This window comes from Anolis sagrei, chromosome 4, assembly GCF_037176765.1.
Source record: "Anolis sagrei isolate rAnoSag1 chromosome 4, rAnoSag1.mat, whole genome shotgun sequence".
Classification (NCBI taxonomy): domain Eukaryota; kingdom Metazoa; phylum Chordata; class Lepidosauria; order Squamata; family Dactyloidae; genus Anolis; species Anolis sagrei.
Genome location: NC_090024.1, coordinates 223,173,797 through 223,192,256, shown reverse-complemented (window position 1 = coordinate 223,192,256; position 18,460 = coordinate 223,173,797). Strand labels below are relative to the sequence as shown.

General features: G+C 38.0%; 1 protein-coding gene across 3 annotated transcripts in view; it reads left to right on the top strand.

Moving 5' to 3' along the window:
- NFATC2 (nuclear factor of activated T cells 2) overlaps window positions 1-17,570 on the top strand; it is a 161,895-nt gene extending 144,325 nt beyond the window's left edge. For 2 of the 3 annotated variants that reach the window (XM_060772100.2, XM_060772102.2), the window contains exon 10: window positions 14,031-17,570. In XM_060772100.2, coding sequence (XP_060628083.2) covers window positions 14,031-14,086 — 56 coding nt within the window. In that variant the 3' untranslated portion in view covers window positions 14,087-17,570. Of the gene's footprint in view, window positions 1-4,543; window positions 4,633-14,030 lie in introns of all 3 variants that reach the window. The other variant, XM_060772101.2, reaches the window with a different exon arrangement.
- Window positions 17,571-18,460: the final 890 nt, after the last annotated feature.

The following is an 18,460-nucleotide window of genomic DNA, read 5'->3' as shown; positions in this document are numbered from 1 at the left end:
TTTCTACTGCATAGGAACAGTGGACAAGACAGGAACACATATTTTCAGTGTCTCCAGTTAAAGAGATCAGAAAATAGTAGGCAACGTGTAAAATTTCAGTTTGTGTGTCATTCAGCTATGGCTGAAACTCAGGGATGAGAATATAGGCTAGATACACAAACTTCATGACCTAAGATTGGGCTATAAATTTCCTACACGTTTGGTGGCCTTTTCTTTCACACAAAAGTTAGTTGTGGATCTTTTGAGCAAGGGTAAAGTTGAAGACAACTTGGAGGCATAGTGGGATTACTTTATTAAAACTAAAGGGCTTTTTCTTTACTGAAGATCAGGCAAACACCTGGGGGGGGGGGGAGGAATTTTAACATTCACTAGTCTTAGCTTCCTATCTCCCCCCCCCCCCCCCCGCCGCCACTGAGGCCCCATCTACATTACCATATAATGCAGTGTAGACACATATAATGCAGTTCAGTGCAGTTACTGCATTAAAAGTATACATTGGTCATATACTGCAGTTTGAACCTCCATTAAATGGCAGTGTAGATGGGTCCCCACACCCAATGAAGCCAACCTCTGGCAGTATTTTGTCCTGTTCTGAAATTTGCAAAAAAAAATCAATGGGCTGCATGTTTCAGCTCAGCATTCCCTTGGCTTGTGGGAAAGCAATTCCCTATGCCCTTAGGACAGAGAACAGATGATTTTTTTTATGTTTAGAAACATTTGTCTTGCCTTTCTACTTTAAGAAAAGCACTTTAAAAAGCACTAAACAGAAGTTTGCAAAATACAAACTCAAGTCCTTAGAAGACTTGATCATTTTGCTTGAGTGGCAATTTCTAACATTTCATATATTATGCCAGAATGGGATAGACTAGTTACAAGGGACGTGGCCATCATCATCATATTATGAATTGAATGAATCTTCTAGATAGAGGAACTAAAAGGTGGCTGCCATTTTTGGTGGCAATCTCATAATTTTATCATTTGCTCTAACTTCACTTCACATGAGGGGGATTTGCACCTCAGCCGTCAGCATATTCCTAGATCACCGAGGAGCCCCCGGTGGTGCAGTGGGTAAAACCCCTGTGCCAGCAGGACTGAAGACCGACAGGTCGCAGGTTCGAGTCTGGGGAGAGGCGGATGAGCTCCAGCTCCTCATGCAGGGACATGAGAGAAGCCTCCCACAAGGATAAAAACATCAAATCATCCTGGTGTCCCCTGGGCAACATCCTTGCAGACAGCCAATTCTCTCACACCAGCAGCGACTTGCAGTTTCTCAAGTCGCTCCTGACACGACAAAAAAAATCTAAATAAAATCGGTGAGGTGGCTATCAGTAATATTGGACTGCAATCTTTGAAATGTTCACTGGGGGAAATATGAATGTAGCTTTTGCAAACACACACACTCCAGGGCAACCTCTGTTAATAATGCATGCTTTTGGAGAAAAAAAATGAAGTTTTTTATATATATATTTTATTTGCTTAAGATTTTCTATACTGCTCTTCACATTAAGCTACCAATCTGGCTATACAATAAAAACAATAATGCAGATAAATAGCATTCAGTGAAAATAATATTGATAATGCGAGTATTTCAAAAAGGCAGGAGTCCTAGGGATCAGATCAAAAGTCTGTCTAGTTCAGCATCTTGTACTGGCCAAAGAATATAAAATGAAAGCGCATAAGAAGAATGTGAGTGCTGTTACTTTCTGCTAGTTTTGACATCTGTAGTGGTAAACTTGCCTTTTAAAGCAGTCTGTTACAAAATAATGGAGCCTGAAGATAGTATCTACCCGCAAAAGGTTCCTAGAGTGAAAGAATCAATTAGTGTACCTTTGAACATTTTTTCCCAGAGTCATTTACAATTTCTGGGCAATGACTAGTACCCCCATTTTAAAGATGTCCATGTATTACAAACTAAAGGATGTCTGGAAATTGTAAATTGAAAAATATTGCAACCGCAGTAGCAAAAAGTCTTTGTATACAGCAATGCATTATTACATTAGCAATGTAAGAGGGCAATTATAAACAGTTCCATTTAACATTTCTGTCAACACAAATTCTGGTATAAATAAGTACAGTGGAATTTTAATGAGGTCTGTCTGGAAGAGTGAAACGCAATTGAACATGAGGCCATGTGTTGAGAATATTTGCAAAGACTGATGTATTTCAGAACTTTTTCTGTAGTCTTTCTTTCCTTCCTTCTCATGTCATAAGATGTCCAAAAAAAAAAGGAGGAGGGGGAGGAGGGAAGGAACTGGCAAAACCACCTGTATTTCTTACCTGAGAAAACCCTGTGAAACTCATGGGAAAACCACCAAATATTGTCGTGTGACTTGAAGGCACTTTAGATGTTATAAGGCCTATATTTCTTCTCAGAGATCCTGCGGGAGATGCACAAAAATGACAACAAACCAGTAAAATGAACTGGATGCAAGTCTAGTTCTGGGGGGTTTTTTTGGTGGGGGGGGGGGAATAACCAGTCGAGTGGGGACTACAACTAAAAACATGAATCACTATTCCTGAAGACTTCCAAGAGAGGCATTTCATTCCCTTTTCCCCAGAATAGGGGTGGTCTTGGAGGCTGCATGCAGTATGCTTGCCCACCCAAATATACAGTGAGTGAGAATGAGTACATCCAGGTGCAGGATTTTAATACAGGCTTAACCAGCATGTAGGGCTTGCTGCAAGAGAAAGGTTTAGAAATATGTGTGCACTCAGAACATGGATGATAGGGCTATTTTTTTGACATCTCATTCATGCAGACTAAGATGAAAAATCAAAAGGCTATGTACTGGTGATATAGAGATTTTCTTAATGCATTTTGAAGGAAGTGCATTTTTGTGAGATCATCTTTTACATGATTTTTAAACACAAAACATAGTTGCTGTTGACTTTTTAATTGATAATTATATACTTCTGTGCTTTCTATATATGTGTGTTTTATGGTATTAACAAAGGGGAATGTCTAGTTTTATGCAGATTTTTCCTGACTCAAATTCCAGAGACATTGACAGGAAAGAAACACATTTTTATCATTTTATTTTTACACTGGAAGTGAACAGTCTATCAGCAGTTGTGAGGATATTGTAACCTTACTAGTAGAGGCGGGAAATGGCTTTATTTTTTTAAAAAAAAAATAGATGTGCGAAAGTGCAGATTTGTGTAAATTGCCCTCAATTGAAGCCCTAATGTTCCATGTTTCACTTCTGGAACAGGTAGTGATTGCTCACTGGTTTTATTTATTGTGTCATCCATAACCAGAACATTGTATTACATTTCTAACAGAACAAAACAAACAAACAGATTTTAAAAAACACAAATTTTGCAAACTTGGTAGCTGATTAAATGTCCTTTGACCAGTATCTGGCCACTTGGAGTGCCTCTGGTGTCCTCCATTGTGCATGTGGCAGGGCTCAGGTTGCATTGCAGCAGGTGGTCAGTGGTTTGCTCTTCTCCACACTCGCATGTCGTGGATTCCACTTTGTAGCTCCATTTCTGAAGGTTGGCTCAGCATCTCGTGGTGCCAGAGCGCAGTCTGTTCAGCGCCCTCCAAGTTGCCCAGTCTTCTGTGTGCCCAGGGGGGAGTCTCTCATCTGGTATCACCCAAGGATTGAGGTGCTGGGTTTGAGTCTGCCACTTTTGAACTCTCACTTGCTGAGGTGTTCCAGCGAGTGTCTGTAGATCTAAGAAAACTATTTCTTGATTTAAGTCATTGCGCACTGGTGTAGGTAATACACCTTGGATACATTGCACATATGTTATACTAGATGTGCATAAATATTAATGCCAGTGTTGAAGCTATGTTGTTCACTGCTTATACCTGCTATCTAAGAAATTGAGACTAGTCTTTAAGGCACTATATTGTAAAAACTTCTGATTAGGAAAGGAAGAAAAGTATGTGCCTTCGAGTTGTCTATCAACATGGCAACCACGTGAATTTCCTATTATTTTCCTAGGCATGGAATATTCAAAGCTGGTTTTCCATTGCTTTCTTCTGAATATGGTCTTCAGCACCTGGTATTTTTTGCTGATCCCCCATCAAATCCTGACCTTACTTGCCTTCCAAGATCAGACAACATCTGGTACCTTTAGAGTAATTACATGTTCATTTGCAGATCACACATATCCTTATGAAATAGTTGATACCTATCACTTGCTTTGAAATATTCATCTATAAACCAAATAAATATTTTCAAAATTATTAACATTTTCCACCAGTTATTTGGTAAAATTACTGTGAATATTATTTTCAGAGTAAAAGACATGGCTTTTCTTCAGCACTGAGCTAATATGTAAGTCATCCATATCTTCATTACTCAGAATGCCTGGAACACAAAACTCAAGAAAGTTACTCCAGGTGTACTTCCTGCTGTCTCAAGATCTTTGTCCAAATACTGGTTGGTTAGTCCAGCGATACATAGGGCTATAATTCATGTTTTAGCATGTAATGTGAAACAAAAAAACCCAAGTATTGTAACATTTGACCTTATAACAGGGTCAAAGGTTACACTTTTTTCTCAAAAACGGTTTTGCAAATCTTTTTCAGAGCTGATAGATACACACCTTAGCTGGATACAAAACATTATATGAAACAGAATGACTGTGCTTTTTTGATCCGAGCAATCAAAGTCCAAGGTAATTTATATTTTCCTGAATTTTGTCTAGCTACAGCTTTTCTTAAATTTTGTTTTATTTAGTTGGGTTACTTCTGTCAATGTCATTTTGGTTATTCCTCAGTTGAAAGGCTAATTGCAGAAACCTAATATTTGGGGGGAGGCTGGGGAGGAACACTGTGGGTGTTGTGGGGGGAATTGCATGCTATGTTTGAAATCACTGAAAATTGCCAAGTCATTATTTGCATTGATAACAATAGGATCTAATAATTCAAAGACCTAGGTTTGTTCCAAAAATGAACACATTAGCTGTTGTCCACACTCTTGCCCCCTCCTCCCATTGCCTAATATGTTATTTGACCTGTATTGTGCACTGGGTCTATTTGGACTGCTCTCATTTTGTATAAAAATATGCCCTTGATCCTGTGTTTGGCATAGGCACTGCTTATCCAGAGTTTCTTATCTGCAATTATGCAGTATAGCTAAGAGAAGAGAATTCATTTTGTAAAACTGATTAACTTTAGATCTTTTGCCAGTAACTAGAGCCAATGTTCCTACATTATTCAAACTTTTTCTTAAGTGAAGCACAATCTCACATGCCCTTATCAGTTTGATTACACAAGTTTGATTGAAGGCCTTCTGATATAACTCAATGTATTTGTGAGTGCTGCTGTAGCAATGCTAGTTGCATGATACTGTGATAACATGTCAGGGTCCTGGGGTAGTACTGTGGTGAGAAGGTGAGGCATTTTGCCATTTTGTGAAGCAAAATGCCTGAGGTGACAAAGCAAAATGAGGTAAACAATGCTTGAATCAGAAAAAGGTGTAGGGGCTTACGATGAAATCTCCTGCTTATTAATTCCACTTTTAAACAATTGCTTCCCTAAGGCTTCTGAAAACAACATTTAAGAGGGCTGATAGGAGTGGTACAATGCCCATTGTAATTCAAGCAATTCAAGTCTGCTATAAATATTGACTTTCTTTATGTGTGAGCAGGGCAGAAATATTGTAACATCCATATCTGCTATTACCATGTCTAGTTTATTTTTAGTCTCATATTTGGAAGGGATGATGACTTGAGTTAACCTTAGTTTGCTTAAGTAAGCATGACATATGAAACCACAGTTAACACCAGCAAAGCAAGACAATAAGCTGTTCTGGGACAGGGGAAAATGCTTAATCTCAAAGTTTGCTCCCAGTTTAGAGAAGGAAGCCAATTGAAATATGTGATGTACATTGTGGCCTGACACACTTTATAGTGTACACTACTAACTGGTATGGGCCAGCAACAGCAAAGAGAGGCTAATTCCCTTTAGTTGGGAGATTTCTGGGGGTATTTGCTTGGTCACTGCAGGTAAATCCTTGGTCTGATCTAGCAGTCCTCTCATATTCAAATGTTCAGTCTGAGCACTGATGACCAAATGGGAAGGGAGTGAATTAATCAGCCAGTCTAAACTTTGCAGAACTCTCTAGACCAGTGGTTTTCAACTTGTGGAACCCCAGGTGGTTTGGCCTACAACTCCCAGAAATCCCAGCCAGTTTACCAGCTGTTGAGATTTCTGGGAGTTGAAGGCCAAAACATCTAGGGACTCACAGGTTGAGAACCACTGCTCTGGACACAGGCACATTGGTCAATCTGTGCAACATTTGATATATGCTGAAGAACTCACAGGGCACCCTTGATAACTGCAAAATTGCTGGCATTTACTAACTCACTGGAGGAGAAGTCAAGATGGTTGATGCTATTGCTTACCAATTGTTGATTAGCCTGATGCATTGGCATGTAATAAAACAAATAAACAAATTCTTAAAGACATGATGAATGTTTACCCAAACAAACCAGTTCCACATGTGCAACATGCTAGTTGGGTTGTGTGCATATGCCTGTAGGCTGTTCTTGAGTGCACTCCCTTCTTCTAAATCTGTTGTCCACAACAGTATAATCCTATGTACACAGCACTCTCCTTTATCTAAACCTCTGATTATCTTAATCTTTTGGATGCCTTCCCAGCTATTTGGCTCAATGAAGGCACATTTTATTGGATATTTACAAGAATCAAAGAACAGTATCCAGGCCTCAGAAATTTTTGGACTCTTTACCACCATCTCCCTCTTTCCCTCCTCCATTGCAAAGGCAGAATGAGTCATAATAAGCTCTAGATATCTTCTGCACAATCATCAAAAGTACATAAAATATGAGAGTATTGGAAAAAATGAATATGAAACAGTTGTTTACCCTTTCCTGTGATACAAAGAGTTGGTGAGGGTGTTGGTCTGAGCAAGTTTAAAAATAATATGTTTCTTCCCCTATGCACAATCATATGCAGATCAGATATTTGATTTACAGGATGCATTAAAATTACTTCAAAAGAGACCTCACAAAGATAGGCCCATTGATGATTCATATAAGACATGCGTGAAGCATGTGTTAAGCAGAACTCTCAAACATAGAAGACGCCCAAAGGAAACATTGCTTTTAAGACTATCAACCAATTAAAGAATGCTTAGTTAATTAATAATCTACCTTTTATACCAGTTTAACCAATTGATTAACAAAAAATCAACATAGTACCAAAAGCTTAACAAGGATAGTGTATTTGATACAATGAAAGAAGTATAAGATAACTTTCAGTTTAATTAACAAAACATTTCATGGATTGACACAACAAAACATTAGTTACGTTTTCTCCTGCCCTTTCTATAGTAAGAAATGAAAAATAGGCTCAACATTAATCTGTATTTACTTTGCAGTTCCATTAAGTAAATATTGACCCCAGATTTTGGTTGAATAATCTCGATAAGTTTAGTTGGCCTGTACCTCATTTACACAGTATTTTTTTAACAAAGAAAATAGAGGTAGTGGTACTCAAATGGCATCACATCATTGCTAATGTGGGCTTCTGAATTAACTCTAGCCCTGTGAGTAACTTCAATTATGTCAGGCAGCATGAACCCTGAGTTTATTAACTCATCATTTAACAACCTATTATTCTATAACACCCTGGTTCACAATTAGTTCAGCCACTCTTGTAAATACATCCAGGCACACAGCCTTAGATAAGTTTACTACTGAGTTGTGCCTCTAAGATTTCAGAGGGGCTGTCCAAAGTGTCGAACCCTATAGTCCAGAATAATATTTCAAGTTCGAGCTAAAACCCAGAATGGATTTCTCACCCAACAAACCTGGAAGCCACCAGCTTTCATTGCCCATTCCTCAATCCCTCTGAATTTGAGAAGACTTACTCTCAAGTAAATATTAAACGGATTGCATTGAAATCATCTATACTTATTAAACAACTTCACTTTTATTGTCAGAGTGCTTAGCATGGAGTAATTTATATTCATGAAAGGCAGAAGATGTTGTAATGGTTTTCTTATTGCTATGGCCAACAACTGTGCTCCTGGTCTGCATGCCCATTTTCACATCCTTGTGGGAGGAATTCTTTACACTTAGTGAGTAAGGCTTGAACATAATTGCTTGTTCCATTCTTGTATGCAAGAATTAAGAATTGCAAACATTTTTTCCCACTCTGCATTTTCACACTTCAGGTCTTTTTGTAAAAAGTAAAGCGTTTATGGGAAACACTTTTTGTACAAACCACCATTTCCCCCCACAAAAAAAACACAGTTTTTGGATCAAGAGGCACTGTTTTCCTCACCAAAATATGTTGTTTTCTGCAACTAAAAAAATCCCACACTTTTTTCTGCAAAAAAGCCATGTTTGTTATCAAAACAGTTTTGTCGTAAATAAATCATGGATTTTTTTTCAATTTTCTCAATTTTTCAAAGCATTGTTTTCCATGAAACACAAGCTTTCTTGGCTTCTGTGATAGAGAAGCGTTCAATAATACCATTTTCCATCTGTTCCCTGAAGTGGGGCAGGCCAGAAACAATTCTGCCAATTCAAGAAAACTGTTAATAATGCATACTGTTTGATTATGACTCTGGAGACCAAGGTTCAATTCTCCACTTGGCCATGAAAATCCACCGGATGACTTTACATGAGTCACACACTCTCAGACACACAAAACCTGTGATAGGTTTGTCATAGAAATTCCGTAAGTCAGAAATAATTATGATGGTGGTGGTGATGATGATTACTACAACATTTAATTTGTTACCCGCCTTTCCATATGGCTCAAGACAGGGCACAATAAGAAATGTTTTGAAGGCACACATCAATAAGTTATTGTGAATACAACCCAGAGAAAATTATGGGTGATTCTTTCATAGGAAACCCTACTCCATTATTGAATATATTATTTTATCTAAAATAATCCGAGTTTGAACCACTTACTTTTTTCCGGAAATATTATATAATTTTTGGATGTCTCCCAAGGTTATTTTAATTTTCACAACCATTAAGCAACTTTGGTAAAGCCTAAAAACTTTTAAAGTCTCATGCTTTCCGCCATCGATACAAGGAGGGATGAGGTGGGCATGGCTAATCACATCCATCTTTAACTGTACTTTGTGAAGGCCAGGCCCCCAATGGTAGAGATTTCAAAAGGCCCTGCTGTTGATCTACATTTCCCACACTTCCTGGCTGGTCATTGGCCAAAATGGCTGAAGGACCCTAAAATAGCTGTCTGTAGCAGTCTTTGTCTGAATATAAAATAAACTGATGGAATCTACAAAAGTGTCTAAAGAAGGCAGCAAAGCAATAGGCAACTTTTGCAAAGCCAAGAGAACATAAACTGCTTGAAAACAATCATTTTACTTTTGCCTGATTGCCATGAACAAAGAACTGGGGTAGCCAACCACAGCCAGCCCTTTTCAGTCAGTAAGTAATGATAAAATAAAATGATTGATTGCAACTGCAAAAAGGAATAAATGGATGGATATCCCTTGATGGGGTCTGTACTATGATTTCTGTTCTCCGCCAATTTAACAGTTTGTGCCGCACAAAAAAAGTTTCTGAAGTAGAACAACTACGTGCAAAGTAAAGACCACCCAATGAAACAGGAAATAACACTTTCAAAATCAGGAACATATTTTCTTTATTATTAAAAAATATAATGAAAAATTTGAAAATTCACCAAAAATCCATGGATAAGTCAAAGGTTATGACATTTGGTGAGCTACCAGAGGTCCATGTGTTCTACTACTGTAGCAAGTTTCATCAGAATTGGTTTAAAAATGAGGGAGAATCGCCTGAAGTTTTGCCAGTGCCAGTGCCGGGTTTTTTTTTTCCTACTGTGCAGGTGTGTCCACATTAACATATTGATTGGAAAGTTTCAGAAGTTTTGGATAGTTTCAATTTTTTTAAAAAAAATCGGAAGTGACTTTAGAATTGAACCACCAGCACCCCCTACATCTGAAATGAGTTTTGAACTTCTTCTTTTTTTTTTGTATCAACCAAGCCTAATAAAAAGCAATGACTGGTAGATGCAAGGCACTGGATTGAATACCTTCTCCTCCAACCTATTTGATAAGGGGAATTTAAATAAAAACAACTAGCCTGCTAAAAGGTTGGTAGGCTATATTCTACTCAGCCACCGAACCAGGGGCACCCATTTCCTCTACAGCTGGCTTGAAAATGTGTGGGATCAGCCTATTGCCAAGCTAGTTACACATTTTTGCAGACTAGTAGCATTTGTGGCTTTATTAATGAGACTGCATTGTGCTTTATCTGTTCCCAGAGGCCCTCACATTGGTATTCGTAATAAAATTAAAGTAATTTGGTTCTTAATCCAGCCAAGGTTCTCCTCTGATTTTAAAATGTTAAACCCATCCAGCTATCCCCATTTTGGCAACCAACAGAGCTTTGTAACAGGGAAAATGTCACATTTCCAAACAGGTTGATTTCATTAAATAAAAGGAAATGCCCCTACAATGCAGTGCATGTGTTTGTCTTTTGTATGTGTGTGTTTTGTGTGTGTGAACTGAACTATGTGAACAAATATGTTGATAAATAATCCAGTCTGTAGCTTCAGTCAATTTGTTTACAGAAAGGAAATGACCCTCCACTCCCTCATTAGTGTTGGTGCCCACCTTTTTTTACCTAACTGCTATTTTTAGCACTCAAGAGACCGAAAAATTTCCATTGAAGATCTGCTCTTCTCATTTCCTGGGTAGAGAAAACAGGAAGCTTTAAAAAAAATGAAGAAGAAAAAACGCCAGCCGTTGAATTGGCCTGTGGTGAAATTAGATCAATTTCACCTCCCACCGGCTGATCCCTTGCATTGCAGCTAACCAGAAAGACAAGAGGTTTGCTAACAAATACGTTTCAAAGCCTGTTTCTTTTTTTTAAAGTGAAACTGTTATTTGGCAAACTTTGGCAAAGTGAAACTGTTCTTTGGCAAACTTTGGCAAAAGGAACCACAGGCTGATTTCATGTACATTAAAAATAACATGAACTAAGTGGGATTTTACAAGAGTATATTGGGTTATATATCGATGGATTATTAACCACTCAATAATTAATAATCTAACTCATATTTTTTTATTTTAACGTTCATAAAGGGCATTGAGTAGCATTACAGCCTTGAGTATGTTGAACCGCTCTTACCATCAGGAAGTTCTTCCTAATGTTTGCATGGAATCTATAAGAAGATATTCTATTAAACATTTTGAAGAACTTCCTGGTGGTGAGAGTGTTTTGTCAATGGAGTACATTGCTTGAATATGTGATGAAGTCTTCTCTGGAGATTTTTAAGAAGATGATAGATACGATAGTCATCTGTCAGGAGTGTTTTGATTATGTATCCTTCCATGGCAGAGAGTTGTACGGCCCTTGTTGTCTCTTCCAACTCTATGAACCTCATCGACTAGAGCATGGATCCACTTTAAATCCAGTGTCTGCCTCCTGCAGAATTCTGGGCTTGTACTTTAGGGAGGAACCTTTAAACTGCTTAGCCAGACAGACCCTTGGCCTCACTAAACTACAAACCCCAGAATTCTGCACGAGGCAGAAACCCGATTTAAAGTGGATCCATGCTCTGGTGTGATGATGCTGTCAGATTTTATGTCTCTTTATGAATGTTATAGGATATAAATATCACAATGCTTTCTGGTTTTGTATAATTTCTCCTGCCCATCTCCCCTCTACACACATACAAATATGCACACAACATATACAGAGAAATCGTACGACTGCCCCATACTCTTTTAACAGCACCATTTACTTCTGGTCTCTTTACAAACACAATTCAAAGTGCTGGTTGTGACTTACAAAGCCTTCTATGGCTTAGATCCAAGCAGTGTGACAGACATTATCTCCTCACATGAGCCTGTTTGGGTCACAAGACTCCCAGAAGAAGTCCTTCAGTGGAATGGGTTGGTGAGCACATGAGATAGGACCTTCCTAGTGATTGCCCCCAGTCTCCGAAGCTCCCTTATTTGGGAGTCTGGACTCACAAACTCACACACAAATGCAGAAAGGACCTTTTTTGAACAATCGTGTACAACTGAAGACTTTTAAGTAAAGGGATTTTATATCAAGTTTGCTATTTTTACTCATCAGCTATGCCATTAAAACAATTTAAAGCTTAACCTCAAAAAGGATATTAAGGATAGCACTTAAAATAGCAAAATTGGAAGCAGTCCAGCACTGCTACTATCATTTAGTAGGTATGCTATTTTAGTCGTTTAAGAATTTTAATAGTTTCATCCTATTATAATGTTAATTAATGTAATTATTATGAAATTCAAAGACACACATTTGTCTCAGTAGTTCTGGATCACTATTTAAAATCACCAAAAATCGCAAACATCTAACTGTTAGCATTTCAGTCTGATCCTGATAAAATATCTGAGATGGCAAAGTTATTAAATTTCTCAGAACCCATGGAACATGTTCAGAGATTCCTCTGAAGGTTGCTGAAAGCAACAACAGCTATTGTGTTCTGGATAGTAATGCACAAAGTTGCTGTCAAGATCTGCTAACACACTGTCTGCTTTCAGACATAATGATAAGTCAGAATTGCAGAGTTTTCTGGTTTGTTGCTCAAAAAGAGCACATTCATTAATTTGCTATGGAATTGGCTAAGTAACAAGGAAGCAAAGGCTTCCCGTTGTGCCTAAACCTGGAATCCAAATTTTCATTGCCCTAAGACAGTTTTATAAATAGACTTTCGGATTCTCTCCCTTTCTCTCTCTAAAGTAATTGTGGGTACATGGGAGAGAAGATAATCTGAAAAAGGTTCAAGTCTGTCCTCCACAACAGTTTCCTTTCTGAAAATGCCCCTTCCCCCAATGCTGCTGTTTGTTTCTATTTTTCCTGTTTCTAAATTTCTACTTCTGTAATTTAAGGTATGGTTGTTTTGATATTTTCATATGTTCTTCTTTGGGATGTTGTGAACTTATTGGATGATTTGTCTAGATAGCAGTGATTGTGGCATATTCCTGTGAAGTCATGAGTTTACAGAACTAAGAGAGGTATGTGTGTGCATATTAGCTAGTCATTGTGTGGTTTCACCAGAAAATGGGAATTGATCATCAGCAGATACCAGATAAAGGAGCTCACTGACTTCCAAAATGAAAAGATAGTATTAATAGCCCAAAGTGCAGCATATTTAATTGACCAACACATGTTTGTGCTATCTGAGTGACAATATACATATTCCCTAACACTTAGACACTTCACATATGTTGACCCAACAGTCTTGTCAGTATATAGAAATACATTTAGGTGGAATGGGGTATCTTGAAAGAACTATTAAATGTGAGCTCTTTTATTTATGATTATTGCATCATTATTTCCAAGGAAGGAGATAGGCTGTGCATCATGATACAATTAAGTTATCAAACAGGAGCATTGTTGTTGTTGTATGCCTTCAAATCATTTCTAACTGATGTAAGCCCTAAGGTGAATCTATCATAGAGTTTTCCTAGTTATATTTGCTTGCCTTTGGGGTTTGCTTTGGTCTTCTTCTGCAGTTAAGACAGTGTGACTTTTCAACTTATGGCAACACTAACGTGAACCAGTTGTAAAGTTTTCTTGGCAAGATTTGTTCAGAGGAAGTTTGCCTTTGACTTCTTCTAAGGTTGAGAGAATGTGACTTGCCCAAGGTCATCCAGTGGGTTTCCTTTCCATAGGCAAGAATGGATTCAAACCCTGGTCTTCAAAGTTGCAGTCAGCTCTCAAACTACTACACTCTTCTGGCTGTCAAATAAGAGTACTTCACAAGATATTTTACAAAAGATGCATAAGGATACGTTATTATATTACATTTTTTAAAAATCCTTTCATCGAAGGAGTTCGGGGCAGTCTTCCCTACTCTTCAGAATGAAAGATAGTGGCACAAAATTGCCCCGTGAGTTTCATAGCTGTTTTCAACCTAGTTCTAGCCATCTTCCCACACTTCTCTGACCCTCTGAATGGCTTTTAGCAACAAACTACCCTCATGATTTCATAATAAGGTCTTTTTAAATCCCTGGCAGATTAACACATTTCTCCTTCCTCTCTTTCCTTCACAGTTAACGAAATTATCAGGAAAGAATTTTCAGGACTGCCTGCCAGAAGTCAGACATAGAAGAGATTTGCAAGTCAACTTTTATTGAACGCTTCCGTAGCTGACCTCTTAGATTCCTCTCTTGCCCCATCAGCCTCCTGCTTCCTTAACTGATCATCTCAAGGCACCAGTTCAACACCAGGAACAATGCACTGGCATCAAACTGACAGCTTTGACTAAGCAGCCCGGCACCTCTCACTGTAAACATCAAAAAGAACACTCTTCCTTTTGTTCAAAGATCATGTCGTTCTCATGTAACAAGGCGTGCGCTTGACACAATATATTACTATGATTACAGATGCACATACACACACATTTGCAGAATGGAAAGAGCTATGCAACTGAAAAAAGAAGGCACCAGTCCAGAAACCTGTGCTGAAGAGGGATTATGTTTGTGCTGTGAACCACACCAGATGAATTACAAAGTTACTCATTCAACAGAAAATAGTATGGTTCCTAAAGTAATGAAGTTGGCCATAAAAAAATTAAAATGATAAGACCTCTCACAAAATAATGCACACGAACTGAGCCAGAAAAAATTAAGGGAGCAAAATTACCTTTGTTCTTTTTCAAATAGGGGTTTAACTACCCTTTCGGCACAATTTCATGGGAACTTCATAAGCAGCAGGGAATCTAGCACAAGAACGATACTGCAATGAGAAAAAAAAGGAAAGCCACAGTTTATGGACACATCAAGCAGTGCTCTTAATTGTACTTTACCATATTGTTGCTCTCATCTCAGGATACATAGAAGCTAAATTTGTTTTGCTTTGAATTAGAAGAGATATAAATTCAACCAACAATATAATGAATATTTTGATATTTTAGAAGCCATGGATTTCACTGGAAGATATTTGCATTAGTTAGTGCATAAAACTTCCTCTGAAATCACTGGAATTTTAAATGGGTAACTTTGTGTTCTCAGATTCTTCTTAGTGAATTTTTCATATCTAATGTTGGGGTATATATGGATAATGCAAAAGTCAAACAGATTTATCTTAGATTCTCACAATATATAGAACTTGTTTGCTTTTAAGTAATATGAACTGGAAACTGTTCCCATATTGTAACAATGGGATTTTTTTTCATGGTCCAAATTACAAGAGCAAACTGCTCTAAAAAGATACCATGATTTAATTCATAGGAAAAGTGACATGCAAAGAAATTTAACTGGTTAAATTGTTTAAATACTTTTCCTGTCTTAGTTCTCATGACAGCAGCTAGCCAAATACCCAGATATCTCAGGGACCCTTTTTCATTATGGTGCAATAAGGTGATTTTGTTTCCTCCAGTTTAAAATTCCTGCCAAAGATAATTGACACATAGTCAGTATAGAGATCTTGACTCTCTAAGAGTTCTGTTACAAGAAGAAACCGCAATATGTTTGAGCTTCCTTACACAATATATCAAGTTGGATAGCCAATTCTACTTTCTTGGCCAGCTTGTGTAGTGCAAAAGTGGTAACTGAGGTTCAGTCTACACATCTATATGAAGTTCAGGATTCAGAATTTCTGGAGCTACATATCTGAATGTTTCATCAGAGCATTTCAGTATTCATGAAAAAAGAGCACAACAGAGATGTTACAGTAGCTTTCTAACTGACAGGTCAGTTTTTTTGGTGTGTGCCCCCTTCCCTCCAGTCTGATATTCTACCATTCCAAAAAATGTACACCATGTGATTTAACATCACATGTACATTGACTCAAATATACTATATGTATTGGGACTCATAGCGAGTCACTAAACTTATAGCTCTAGTGCTAACACAAGTCATATAGATGGAGAGAGCAAGGCAGCACTGTGCTGTATCATCTCACCATTTATAAGCAATACACAGGAAGAAGAGAATTGCTTCAACCTTTTGCTGACAGTGGATCTGTTGTTGTATGGGCTTCTGGCTCTCCATACCATTGGCACTGTCAATTGCCACTCTTTACATAGACACGGCAAGAGTATGCCAAATTAGATTTTCTCATAAGGAGGGAGAATATTTATGAGAATTCCCAAAGTTCTTAGCATGATTAACATCGATGCAGGATAGCCACATGTGTCCATTTGCCTTCCAGTTCCCCAGTACCCATTGATTTATGGCAACCCCGTGAATTCCAAAAGATTTTCTTAAGCAAGGAATGCTCAGGTGGTTTTTGCCCAATCCTTCCTCTGGTGTTCCCATTTGATACTAGCCAGGAATGATCCAGCTAAACTGCAAAGCTCAGACAAGATTTGGTGACTCTCCTAGGTAGGATAACCAGATTGTAGTTTACAGATTTTTTTCCCCTTTCAGTCTCCTTCTGACTTGGAAGGACAGCCATTCTGTCATCTAGGCTCTAACCAAGTTTTCTTGTCAATCCCATCTTTGATTTGCCCTAAGATCAATGGAAGGAGTGGCATGTATGAAAAAGAAGGGGTAGGAAAAGACAATAGTAGTTGTACATATAAAAGGATTTTCAGTTTCACGTGAAATTGATTTTTTTAAGCCCACCTTCTAATGCAACTCACAATACCTTCCAGAAACTAATTTTATAGCCTCTGAATTTCAGAGCACATCTTGTAGTCATGTTCACGTCAGGTTAAGTAGCAGACAAAACAGAAAGTTGTTTTGACATTTGGAAAATCCTCGCTCATCTTGTCACTGTTCTTCCTAAAGAAAAAAAATCACTTTTGTTTATTTTGGCTCAATAAGAATGACCCAGCATAACACTGAAAAGCAAGAAATGTAAAGAAATGATGCAATTTGAAAATGAGTTTACACACACACACAAAACAGCAAGAGAAAGGAAATCTTTAGCAGACATTCAGTAAACATTCACTTTGAACATTCATATGGAATAAGTTGAACATGATAAGATTTCTCACAGGTTTACAAAATAAGGGACAAGAAGGCATATTTTGAAAAATCTTGCAGTTTATTAGATAATATCCTTACTGGTAGGAAGTATTGCTGATTGAGACAGACCTACTCCAAACTACTTTAGAATGAGAAGAAACTACATAAAAGCATTCCTTTGGATCCTTTCCTATCCAATATATTTTAAAGTGCCTAAATATTATTATACAATCAATAATAGACAAGACAGGCTGAGTATCCTTTATCCAGAATTCTGAAATGCAAAATTCTCCCATATTGTCCTCCTGGACAATGAGATTGCTTCCTAATGATTTAATATACACAAAAATTGTTTCCTGCACAGAACTATTTCAGGCATTGCATATAAAATCACTTTTGGGCTATGGGTCTAAAGCAGGCGTCAGCAAACTTGGCCCCTCCAGGTGTTTTGGACTTCAACTTCTACCACTCGTAACAGCCTCAGGGCCCTTCCTTTCCCCCCTCAGCCACTTAGGTTGTTAGGAATTGTGGAAGTTGAAGTCCAAATACCTGGAGGGCCAAAGTTTGCTGATGCCTGGTCTAAAGCATATATGAAACAATTAAATTTTTTTATGTTTAGACTTGGGTCCCATCTCCAAGATCTTATTATGCATACAAAAGTATTCCAAAATCTGGGGGGGGGGGGGGGGATATGGAACACTTCTAGTCCAAGCATTTTGAATAAGGGATCCTCAGCATTTAGCAGAAATTAGACTTACCACAATGTTGCAATTCATTCTCTTAAAACTAGTTAATTCCCTTGTTGCTTATTGACAGGGAAGTTCCTTTTTCAAACATGCTCAGGGATTATGATTAATCTTAGAAATGTATCCAAAATCTCATGATAACCAAATTCTTTCATAAACTACTCATCAACTAATTTTTAACTATGGTTGGTAGACTATAAGCATTGACAATTTTGCACTATTTCACTTTTAATTCTTTTTATTGATACCTATGCCTTAAATTTACATTTCCATTGAAGAAATAGCAAGGCAACATCTGTTTTTTAACATGCTAAAATAATGGGACGGGCTGTTTCTCAATGCAGGGCTGTATACCTGCTGCTTCCCATTCAGTGCCTACTTTTACCTTTCTGTTTGTGGTGCCCCCATTTGTCTGAAGATGGGTTTGAATTCTTACCTTATCAGTGCCTAAGTCATTCCAGGTAATAACACTCTTCAAAGGACATAGCCAGTCCTGAGCTTCAGCACTTGGTGATGCAATGCCTTGATTGTTTTCACAAATTTTATCTTAAAAGCACAGAAGTGTGAAAAGCGAGAATGATGCTGGGTTGTTGTGAGTTTTCCAGGCTGTATGGCCATGTTCCAGAAGCATTCTCTCCTGACGTTTCACCTGCATCTATGGCAAGCGTCCTCAGAGGTTGTGAGGTCTGTTCAGGCATGTAGCCGGGGGGGCTTCAGCCCCCCCTCCCCCCGAAATTCTCATGGTGGTTCGCAAAAAGGCCTTACTGGTGCATTATTTAAACTGTTATGTTTATTAATATCATGATTTGATCACCCTTCTCA